This window comes from Haplochromis burtoni, unplaced genomic scaffold (assembly GCF_018398535.1).
Source record: "Haplochromis burtoni strain Fernald_Lab_line unplaced genomic scaffold, NCSU_Asbu1 Contig_105, whole genome shotgun sequence".
NCBI classification, from domain to species: Eukaryota; Metazoa; Chordata; class Actinopteri; order Cichliformes; family Cichlidae; genus Haplochromis; species Haplochromis burtoni.
Window position 1 is genome coordinate 1,878,637 of NW_024582466.1, and position 12,372 is coordinate 1,891,008.

The 12,372-nt window shown below is 46.1% G+C and overlaps 1 protein-coding gene across 1 annotated transcript in view; it reads right to left on the minus strand.

Annotated features, from left to right (window-relative positions):
* Nucleotides 1-3,209: 3,209 nt before the first annotated feature.
* The window catches only part of zgc:77151 (uncharacterized protein LOC337153 homolog), a 48,562-nt gene continuing 39,399 nt past the window's right edge, over nucleotides 3,210-12,372 (minus strand). Inside the window, exons 9-12 of the mRNA XM_005927898.3 lie at nucleotides 10,543-10,640; nucleotides 9,994-10,189; nucleotides 9,125-9,325; nucleotides 3,210-9,039 (exon numbers count right to left, since the gene is read on the minus strand). Of these exons, the coding sequence (XP_005927960.1) occupies nucleotides 7,906-9,039; nucleotides 9,125-9,325; nucleotides 9,994-10,189; nucleotides 10,543-10,640 (1,629 nt within the window). The 3' untranslated portion in view covers nucleotides 3,210-7,905. The remainder of the gene's footprint in view (nucleotides 9,040-9,124; nucleotides 9,326-9,993; nucleotides 10,190-10,542; nucleotides 10,641-12,372) is intronic.

Here is a 12,372-nt window from a genome sequence, read left to right on the forward strand (position 1 = left end):
TTAAGTCAACATAATTTTTCCTATCATATATGTGCAGGGTGGGCCATTTATATGGATACACCGTAATAACATGGGAATGGTTGGTGATATTAAAGTCCTGTTTGTGGCACATTAGTATATGTGAGGGGGCAAACTCCTCAAGATGGGTGGTGACCATGGTGGCCATTTAGAAGTCGGCCATCTTGGATACAACTTTTGTTTTTTCAATAGGAAGAGGGCCATGTGACACATCAAACTTATTGGTAATGTCACAAGAAAAACAATGGTGTGCTTGGTTTCAACGTAACTTTATTCTTTCATGAGTTATTTACAAGTTTCTCTTTGTTCACAGCCATTGACATGTCGAAGAGGTTAACACGTGAGGAGCGGATCGAAATTGTGTTGATATCTGGTGAACGCAGTAACCGGGTCATTGCAGCAGATTTCAATGCAAGACACCCTACGAGACCACCCATCTCCCATGCTACAGTTAGCAAACTGCTTGCTAAGTTTCGTGAAACTGGTTCAGTGTTGGATTTGCCAAAATGTGGACGCAAGAAAACTGTCACTAATGAAGAAACATCAGTGGCTGTCCTAGCTTCATTCAGCAAGAGCCCACAGCGTAGCACTCGCCGCATGTCACTGGAGAGTGGCATTAGTCGAACATCCCTTCGGCGGATATTAGCTACTCACAAATGGCACCCTTACAAACTCCAGCTACTGCAGCATCTCAACGAGGATGACCCAGATCGGCGCACAGAATTTGCAGAATGGGCAAAACAAAAATTGGAACAGGACCCTCAGTTCACGCAGAAGATTTTGTTCAGTGATGAGGCAAACTTTTATGTGAATGGTGAAGTTAACAAACAAAACCACCGCTATTGGTCTGACACTAACCCACATTGGATGGATCCCTCCAAGACTGTTGGAACAACAAAAGTGATGGTTTGGTGTGGTATATGGGGTACAACGATAGTGGGTCCATTCTTCATCAATGGAAACCTCAAGGCCACTGGATATTTGAAATTGCTACATGATGATGTGTTTCCCTCTTTATGCACTGAAGCTGGCACGTTCCCTGAGTTTTTCCAGCAAGATGGTGCACCACCACATTATGGGTGCCAGGTCCGAGCATTCCTAGATGAACAGTTTCCTGGAAAGTGGATTGGTCGTCGTGGGCCAGTTGAATGGCCCCCAAGGTCTCCCGATCTGACCCCCTTAGACTTTTATCTTTGGGGTCATCTGAAGGCAATTGTCTATGGTGTGAAGATACGAGATGTGCAGCACCTGAAACTACGGATACTGGATGCCTGTGCTGGCATTTCTCCTGCGGTGTTGCTATCAGTGTGTGAAGAGTGGGAGAAGAGGGTTGCATTGACAATCCAACACAATGGGCAGCACATTGAACACATTTTATAAGTGGTCAGAAACTTGTAAATAACTCATGAAAGAATAAAGTTACGTTGAAACCAAGCACACCATTGTTTTTCTTGTGACATTACCAATAAGTTTGATGTGTCACATGGCCCTCTTCCTATTGAAAAAACAAAAGTTGTATCCAAGATGGCCGACTTCTAAATGGCCACCATGGTCACCACCCATCTTGAGGAGTTTGCCCCCTCACATATACTAATGTGCCACAAACAGGACTTTAATATCACCAACCATTCCCATGTTATTACGGTGTATCCATATAAATGGCCCACCCTGTAGAATACTCAATGTATTGGGGGGGGGGGGGGGGGGGGGGGGGGGAACACGAACTAAGTGTTATTAGATATATAATATGTATAAGGATACAACAAAATTCTTACATCATTTCTATTATTATTACACCTACACTTGTGATGTTAAATAATCTGACATTAAATTTACTATTTTTAACAAAAGTTTATTTAAAAACAACCCCCCCCCCCAAACAGACAAAAAAAATGTCCAGAGTTACAGATTTAGAGACCAGTTAGCAAACATCTGTAAATGCTAACCCCTGGCTGAGTGGTTCACGCTAACAGTATACACGGGGAAAAATTTGCTTACCTGCAAATATCGTACAGCTTTTTATAATCAAGTTTACATCTGATATAAAATAAGAATAATGTCACAATCAAAAGATTATTTTAAACAGTTAATTCTTATTTTGCTTACGGAAACAAATGACTTAATATTTGTACTGCCGAGCAGGACAGGACAGGCTGTCTGTAACATTACTGCTTTTATAGAAGTTCTCTTTTGTTACTTTAGTCACATTTTGTGTTTTCATAAAAGACAATTTCCAAAATTCTTCAAATCCAACTTCCAGCGTCATTTAAGAGGAAAACTTTGTTCTAAAAATAACCCACACAACTTGTAACTCAAAGTATTTTGAAAGCTTGATTAAAAAAATAAAATAAAATTCTGATTTAATGAAAGGACTAGATGTTACAATCCCTGATACCGTGTTGCTTCAAATTGAGAAAGTCTTGAGGGATGGCTACTATGAGGGAAAGCAGCCTGGACGCTTTACCAGCAGGACACAATAATAATAATAATAATTCCAACTTCATATATTTCTACTTGTTAACATCGTCTTCTGTCATGAGTGAAACGCTGGCTGCTATGGAAGCTTACTTTTGAAACTGTTTGCAGCAGTAAAAGAACTTTTACTTTGAAGGTGAAAGGTCTCCGGTTCTGGTTTGCATTGGCTTTTGTTCGACTTTCTCCACAGCTCACCAGGTAGTGTTTTCAAAGAAGTCTCCCTGTTTCATGCAAACTACGGCCAATCTTCTAGCAACCAAAGCAATCACAAGGCTTTCGGGGCAAATACTGTGAAGCTGTGGTTATCAGATGGCAACTAACCCGTCTCTATGCCTCTGTGACCGAAACCTTAGTTTGGTGTGTTTGGTGTAAAAGGTCAACTAGCATTAGCTGATCACACAAGACTCCACCCTCTCTTCCAAATATGGTCACTTGTGGCTCCATAAAACCGACACAGCAGTGGCTGAAATGTTAACGTCCACTGTGACAAACTTTTACATACATTCTTTTTAATTTGCCTGTAAAACACTATAAAGATAGTTTATTCTGAGAAATCTACTTAACTGCCATAAAAATTCTTGTTTTCTTTTCAAATTCTAACTCAAATATTTGAATATCATCTCATACAAATTTTCGTGACATCGAGACTTTTCCATCTGAACACCGTCCTCAAGTGAAGGAACATCGTGAATACTGGGGGAAACATTACAAAGGAATTATTAACAGATTACTTTTATTATAAATATACAGTGTTAAAATGGAATGGTACCTGACACTGCTAGCTGTTTACAGAAACAAAAAGGAAGTTCTGTTTAACATAATCAATCGAGAGGGCTTAAAAACAAACTCCTGCAGTTCAAATCAAACATCTCGGGGAAGCGTTCGTTCTCTTCGGTTGACTGAGACCAAAAGTTCAACTCAGGTTGCAGAGAAAAAAAAACACACGAGATGCTTCTGCTGATCCAGGGTTCGTTTCCATGGGGAAAAACAAACAAAAACAAAACGGGACAAAAATCATGAAAACAAAAAACAAAAACGTGTCAGGTGATTTAAAAATGAGATCACAGGCAGATGTGAGTGAGACATTCGTCAGTGTGTAACATCCAAGAGTTTTTAAAGGTGCCACAAGCAGCATTTTTAACACCTGGAAACATTTAATTTCTCTGCCAGAGGACCATACAAGGGAAATCCCCTCTCTGTGATGTCATACAGAGCCAGGAGGACTTAGACCAACATTTGAAACTTTGATCTTCTCCTGGAGCAGGAGATGTGCAGCAGGAAATAAAGAAAATCACATAAGTAGAAACAACAACGTCCCAGTTTTTTAAATCTGCTGAATTCTAACTCAGTTTAAAAAATTTCTAATATTTTTTTGAAACACTTTATTCGGCCAAACATTCAATAGTTTATTCAAAAATACAGAATTGATTAAAATAGTCGTCTTTAGGAGCATCTGACATGTAGCTAATTTTTTGACACTGATATAGAAGCCAGAGGAAAGCTTTCTCTCTTTTTAACAGTCACATTGATGCAGCAACGTCAGATGTTAAAATGTGGCGTGCAGCACCTTTTAAAAAAGATTTGATCATTTTTCTTCATGAATGTCCGTCCAGCTACTCGGCGTCCTCGTTAGGTCCAGTTTGCTCCAACAGACGGAGCTGAGCGAGCGTCCTGCCTCCAACACCGCGGCTTTACCTCATTTCACCCAACAGGTCAAAGAAACGCCATCCGACTGCAGGAGCCGTTGTTCAAGTCAATGTTGTGAAGGCCAATGAGCTCATTCGCCTGCAAGTATCAACTCCAATCCAAAGTATCAGGCACTTAAATTTGAAGAACTTTACAGAAATGAGCAGTGCCGTTTGAGTCTTGATGCTGGAGTAGTGTGCAAAACACTGGATATAAGATCTGCTGAACATGCATAACAAAATGTAAACATTGGAAAATTTAAGATCAAATGGGAAAAGAAAAAAAAGACTGAAATTATACCTAAAGAAACTTTAACAAACTCAGTTTAAATAACCAGGAACAAACCTAGTCTCACACTGGTTTCACCTGATTCTCCAGCTCTAAACTAGAAGACCTCCCTTCACCTGACTTTGCCTCGTCAACAATAAATGCAGCTAAAAATAAACAGATTTAAGAGATTAAAGAGAAAACTGGTCCAGTGGAGTTATGGTTTGACTGGGAGGCGCCCAGTGAGAAGCTGAGGTGAATCAAAGTGAACGAGGTCCTACGACAGAGGAAGACGAGTTGATTCAAAGGTCAGGATGACATAATGGCGAGTGAAGCGATTTTGTGAAGAAGAAGAAAGTTTTGTGAAGTTAACTGCGCTTCAAACACCTGCTTTTTGGCAGCGAGGGTACCCTTAGTGACAAGTTCTAGCACCTCAGTATTAATCGATAAAGACGTGGATTGAAAATCATTGAAAGTTTCCGGGTTCTTCCAAGAACATCTGAACATGCAAAGACCACCCTCGCTAACATTTGATGCAAACCCAGTCATTTTTTGAAATGTGACCTCGTCTTCATCGGTTACTCCTGGGGTGCTTTTAAGGGGTCATCTGCACACATGCCACTCTACTGTAGGCTTTACTGGCTGCTGCCCCTCAGGAGGCTTACAGCAGTTGGACAATCAGAGGAAAGCAGGCTTTTCAGGAGGGTTTCCTTAAAGACACTGGAGCTAAAACAGCTTGTTTTAGACATACGATAAAGTTAAAGCCCAGTTTAATAACAATAAGGATTATTTTGAGCTATGAGTCATGCAAAGCTGCTCTGGTAGAGTTGAAGAATAAAAATAAAGAGCTGGAAATGAGCAGAATCGGTCCCCTTTGATAAAGTCCTAAGTTGTGCGTTAAAGTAAGCGGTACAGCTCGCCAAAAGCTAAAGGTGCAGGTGGAAAACTTGCACACAACCACTTCTGTCACATTTCTTGTGTAACATCGAGTGTAAAGCCTGAAAAGACACGCTGCGTCTGCAGGACGATAAAACCGAGAGTACATGCGTTTTTTGGAACCGTTTGGAGGTTTATGAACTCGTTCCCTCTGAAGCGCCTCACCTACAATAAATAAAGGTGTACTGACAGGAAGAAGCAGAGCCATTATGTACAGTAGTTACCCTGTTCTCACTGTTGTTACTGCATGAAGGGGAATATGACTTTGTATTTACCGGTATTCACCATCGTCTCCTGGTTACTGCTCATTTTCCCCACGAGTGAAGAAGAAAATCCTGAAGTCCTAAAAGTCCGACAGAGGTCACGGAAAAGTCCCGGTCGAGTACTTTGGTGCGTCTGCCCAGCTACGACCGACTGAGTGTGTACATCTCTACTCGCGTACTCATTCACAAACGATTTGCCTCACATGAAGCCAACAGTCGAATAAATCAGGAGGAAAAAGTCCTGCACGTATTTTCATAAACAAGCCACGGTTTCTTTTAATTAAAATAGACTTTCTTAAAATTCTCAGGAAAATTAGGTCGGCTACGAGGAACTTTTCCTCTCGACGCGTGATGGCGATGAAAAGAACAACAACAATAATAGCAACAATAATATGGCAACAAAACTAAGCAAACAGCACCACTTAATTTCGGTGTCGTAGTTGATTCGACTACTCGGGCAGGAAGAAAGGAAACGAGGAAAAGCGAGTGTGTACAGTAGGTGTGCAAATCTGAACCAACGTCTGTGGCAGAAAACAAACAGGAAAAGGCGACTTAAAGGGATACCTTGATGTTTGTTGGGTTTCATATATGCACTTTAAATGACAGGATGATGATGATGAAGTGATGAAGGATCCGTTTCGCAGTCTTTGGTGGAGCTTTTTCCTAAACACGACTGAATCAAACAGAAACTGAACTAACAGGTCCGACACGCATCGGAGAGCGGCGCAGAATCGTCTCGCTGCTCTCAAAACGAGATGCAATGAGGTCTGGATGGAGACGACTCGAGCGCTCGTGAAGCCGCAGGAAACCGCGACGAGGTGATCAGAAAGTCCCAGATATTGGCCCGTCAAAGGACCGGAAACCTGGTTTCACATTACAGATCCTCTTCTCTGAGAGGTCCAGAGTTGGAGCTACGGAGTCGCACTCTGACCATCACGGATGGCGAGCGTTCGCTCTACGAACCAGACGAAGACTCCAGACTTCCTGACAGGCTCAGCAGGTGAAGTCCGTCATGTTCTCCACATTCATCAAGTTGTAAACCGTGAATTTATCCCTCACCTGCACCAGGTGATTCCTAATCTTTGCTCACCTCCTGAACCCCTCCCTCAGATCCCTCCGTCTGAGTTTGTGCACTTTGAGAAATTAAAAAGAAGCTGAAAAATCAACGCTGGAGGTCAGCCGGTGCCTGCCTCCCGAGCAGCTGTGCTGGAACTTTCTGATCTCACGCTGCCCTAAACACCCCTATATACGGATCAATCCGCCACTAAAAGTAGTTCCTAACAGTTGGTAGGAGTTGGGGAGAAGACGTGTTTTAACAGTTTAACTCCACATGCTTGGCATCCATCTATGTGCATTTATGGACTGGCCTCCTACCCTAATGCATGCTGGGATACTCCCCTTGAACATATGAAGCAGGCGAGAAACTATAAAAGAACCTGAGGTAGTCTGAATGCTTGGGCTACGAGTTTGGTACGAGCTCTAATGTGAAGGCTGGTAGTGATGAGGGCGCCATCGTAGCTGCTGAGGGTTTTATAAGGAAACCAATGAGGTGGAGGGTCCGCGCAGTCGTTACGAGCTTAACGAACTCTGAGAAACACTGAAACGCCAATTTTTCTCAGGCCTGGAAGCAGCTCTACAAGAGAGCTGAGGGACGCAGGTCCAACATCAAGGTATCTCTTTAAGAGAATGTGTTTGAAGCCGGCGACGAAGCAGCTCGCAGGCCGATTTAAGGCACGTGTGTGAGAAAGTTTACATCATTAGAGCTAACGAACAGGACTATAAACGCTTCACTTAACGAGCTATAACGTGAAGACTGAGAGGAGCTGCTTCTTTTTTCTTTTGCTCACGTAACATCTAAACACCTTATCAGAAAATAACTCTGTCTCTACAGACGTAGAGTACAATTTAAAAGCTACAAACTACAGTACACTCTTAATGCTAGTTAATGAAGTCCCGATGCATAGCATCACCCATAGATGGACACTGATTCTGACTTTGTGGATCTCTGACGGCGGAGTCAATCGTAGTGTTATGGAGGTTATGGCAGTGTGTGTCCGAGTCCGTGTCTCGTCTCCGGTGAGATGCGTGATTGTCATGAGCCGTCGTTCCTCCAAAGAGTTCGTCCGACGACGTGAGTGGAAAAAAAACTAAAACGCGAAGAGGAAGAGTTGGTGAAGATGGAGAAACGAAAGCTCCGCGCTCCCGTGGGTTCAGGCGCTGACGTGATAGGGCATCTTCCAACAAATCAGAGCGGCGGGGGTTAAAAACACTGCGTGTCAGCATTGGCGGCGCCGCGGCTGGAGCAGTCTCCGCAGTCTCTCCCTTCCATCGCCATCTTTTCTACTGCCACCTCCTCCTCATCCTCCTTCTTCACATCTTTTAGCGGATCCTCTCCGCTCTCGACTTTAGGGACGAACTTCCCGAACCGCACGCCATTCAGATCCTCCTCCAGTTTGACTTTGAAGGGCGGCAGGCCGAGCAGGAAGGCCCGGATCCTGCTGGGCGAGCTCAGATCTGCGGGTTCATCCTGGTTTTTCATCTCCACCTCGACCTGCCCTCCTCCTCCCACCACCGCCGCTCCTCCTGCTGCACTTCCTGCGGAGCTGGAGCGCGTTTCCTCAGCTGGCTCTGTGAAGCCAGTCCTCACTCTCTTGGCCGGCAGCTGGTCGGCGTTCCCATTGACGACGGCCCGGCTCGGCTCCGGCCCTTCCGCGGCGGGTCTCTTCGGCGTGAACCGTTTGCTGAGGTTGAGGGGCAGCGCCTGCTCGGGGGGAGGGGTGGGCTTGGCGTTCAGGTCCTGGGAGAGAGCCTCGGACAGGCACCGCGTGAACATCTGCAGCTGGGACGGGCCCAAGCAACGAGTCCTCATCAGCTGACACACCTGAACGCTGCAGTCAAGGTTCACGGGAAGGACTCGGAGGGGGGGCATGGGGGGCCGGGTTCTAGCCTCTCGCCCGCCTCCTCTCGGCCCCCCCTCGTCCATGTTACACCCTGAGCAATGGGTGTGGTGCTGCTGGAGGGGGTGGGGCTGTGGCTGCTCCCCACTCGGGTGAGGGGTGTCTGGGCTCCCACTCTTCGGCTGTGGGGTGTAGATGATTGGATGGTGCTGGCTCGGGTCCTGGGGCGTCAGGGCAGGGCTCTCGGGGCCCCTCTGCAGGCCCAGCCGGCTCCTGAACACGTCCGAAGGACACAAGCCTTTGATGGGGCTGAAGCCGCTCAGAGAGCCTCTGATGAAGTGGCGCGGCAGCGCGGAGAGGAGCACGCCCGTGGCGGGAACCACAGACTCCCCTCGCTCCGTCTTCACCTCCTTCGGTTTGGGCTGGAAAGAGATAAAGGGGCCGGCGAGGGGGGCGAGGTCCGGGGTGAGGGGCATGGTGATGGGCAGGATGGCCGGCTGCAGGGAGCAGAGAAGGAAATGAATCACATGCAGTCAAATCAAACCTCCTCACAGGCCTGTACGAGTGTTTCGTGGTCGTTACCCTGTGCATGCCGCTGGCGGCAGTTCCTCCGCGGCCCACGGCTGGAAGCTGTTGCTGCGTCATCTCCACCGCGCTGCCTTTGACCTTCGCCTGCTGCAGTGCCAGCAGCTTTGCCTGAGCGAGCACCGTGGCCTTGTTTCGCGTGCCCGGCGGCCGGCCTCTACCTCTCTTTGCCAACATGGTGCCGTTCGGGTTTGGGACCTGTTCAGAGGCAAGAGAGGCTGGAGGTGAGCCAACTAAGCCAATTAAAGCAGTGACGATTGCAGGGTTACTGAAGTGGTGGTGGCTAGCAACACAGCTACGTTAGCATAACATAAACACAGTGAAGCTGGAGGATGAACGCTAACTTTTTCCACCTGATAAAAGTTAATGTGAGGGTTCCTGATGTTAGAGACAAATGCAGTCGCATGGCAGGATGCTGTAAATGGACCAAACTTCAGTCAGGAGAACAACTGAGATCATACATCCACAGGTGAGTCATTAATATACTGCAACAACATGGGAACAGAGCAGCTGCCAGAGAGTTCAGCATTAATGAATCAATGGTACAGAAGTGGAGGAAGCGCAGTTTTTGGCTTCCCCCATATTCCAAAAGTGCTTCATCTCTTTGCTATGACTGCCGCCCGCCATAATTTGCAGATGATGTTGTTTGCAGCTGCTGCCATGCTTTCGACCAACACAGGGGCAGCTTGATGACACCATCAACATGCGCTATCGCGGTAGAGCGGTATAAATTTCTACCGTTTCTACCGCCCACCCCGAGGCGGCAGTGTCAGCATCCCCCCATCACAGCATCACCCGAGCATCTGTTACGGAGCATCAGCGTTCAGCAGTGTTAGTAACAGATGAAAACAAAGCCGTAAGCTCACGTCATCATGCATGGTGGGAGAAGCAGCAGCAGGTGGTGTGGCCACCTTCCTCTCCCGGGGTCTGGGTCCCGGCTTTTTGCCTCTGGGATGTGGTCTCCTGCCTCTGATGCCTCTGGGCTTCGGCACCACCGGGGATTCTGGGACTTTAAACTCTGCTCCGCCCGCTCTGAGGTGTTCTTCATATGGAAGCATCAGCCTGAGACACAGAAACCTGAACTTTAGCATGTGGACCCTTTTAGTCACAGGTCAAAGGTCAAGGGTTTAGTTTTCAGTATTTCCATTACATCTGTCAGGATATTACGGAGCCAGAATAATAATGTGCACAGTAATGCCTGTGCACATGGTCTACTCAGGTACAGGGAGCTTTCCTGCTCTCTAACACTAATGACCGCTTCATCCAGCGCTGACCTCTGCTGGATGAAGGTACGAAGCCCACTGGCTGGTTTTCCTCTCTGCTTACAGACTCTCGTCACCTCCCTTTGCTCACTTTTGAGTGTAAAACGGTCTGAAACGCTCGGTGAGCGCAGTCAGAGATGATGTCTGACTCACCTCTCGTAGTGTCTCCTGGTGCAGGTCGCAGCGCTGGTGCTGCCGGGGCATCCGCCCAGCTCGTTGTAAACCACTTTCCACAGACGGTCTGTCGTCACCTGCCGCACGAAAACAAGCAGAAAGTCAGATAACGAGGAGTAACCCTCAAAGGACTGTGGTGACCGGTACATGATAGTTCAACTGGAGACTCCCAGGTATTCAGCCTGCAGTGGAGACCATGCACCAACTCTAAGGCCTTCACCCCACTGCAGGCTGAATACCTGTGAGTCTCCGTCAGCTGCCTTTTGATCCTGGAAGAGGTCGAACCGCCTCCGACTCCTCAGAGTCGAAGTATCAGAGTCGACTTTGAGAGGAAAACTTGACCTAAATCCTGGTTTACATCAGTTTTAGTGCCCCCTACTGTTTAGACACGTGTAACTACATCCTCAACCATTTGGAAAGGGTGACGACTGATTTATACTTTTAATTTTGTTGGCAGTGGTTTCATCTACAAAGACTCTTCTGTGGAACCAGCTTCCAGTTAGGATTCAGGAGACAGACACTATCTCTACTTTCAAGATCAGGCTTCAAACTTTCCTTTTTGCTAAAGCATATAGTTAGGGCTGGACCAGGTGACCCTGAATCCACCCTTAGTGATGCTGCAGTAGATGTAGACTGCTGGGGGATTCCCATGATGCACTGGGTGTTTCTTCTGCGGTCACTGTGTGTTTATACACCTCTCTGCATGTAATCATTGTTATTATTAACCTCTGGCTCTCTTCCACAGACATGCAGCCCCATAACGTGTTAATTATAAAAATCAATGCAAAAATGTTTTAAAACACTTTTTTGGTGATAATTTTAGACGAATAAAAACTGATGTGACTTCAAATCCAAATATCTGCAGAGATGATCTGATCCTGATCTTCAGCTCTGGCACTTGTTAGCGTGAGCTTCAGACGCTTCATTAATCTCCACGTTTGTATTAAAAACAGCAGTGTGACAAAAAGCTGACGTCTCTGCGATCAATGGAGACGAGGCCAAACAGACGCTCTGCAAACGTGGACAAAGTCAAACTCTGCAGTGGATCAGTTTTTATTTTTGAGCCGTCTCCATCGTCTGTGTGTTAATCCTGATGTAGACCATCAGACGTGCAGCAACACTGTGAGACAAATTAAAACTCATCTGTGCAAATGAATATTTAATTATATTTACAATAAAAACTCCAGTCTGGCAGTTACTGCATGTTTCAACTCTTCAGGTTTAAATGTGGACCGATAACGTTTTAGTTTGGCTGCAAACACGTTCAGTGTCGCCGGTTTCAGTTTCACTTTATCGAGGGAGCGGCCGCAGAAACTGAACCAAAGGTCGGATCATGTCTGATCAATTTACACCGTCAGCACATCCACCCCACAGGGGAATTTAAAGCAGTCGGACAGGAAAGACCGCTCGGCCTCGACTCCCAGGGCGCCTCATCTAAATAAGCTATAAAACAAAACCTGATGAAACGCCTCGAGCGAGCGGCCTGCTGTCAGCAGACTAAAATCAGTGTTTGCAGTTTTCTCAGCAGGGACGGAAACAGAGCTAACGAGCACAAAAACTTCATGATTTCACTTTAAAATAAATCCCTGCAGGCTGATTTATAATCTGTCCTCATCCTCCTGGATTAAACCAAACACACAGTCGCACTCAGATGTGCCGTCCTCGCAGGTTCGATTTAACCTCACGTGAAACAAACTGAGCTGAAACACGTTCAAACTCTTTATTTAAACCTTCGTCTCTCACAGAAAACCTGAAAAGTATCATAAACGAGTTTTTAATAACAGAGTCGTGCAGCTTCCCGTCTTTATG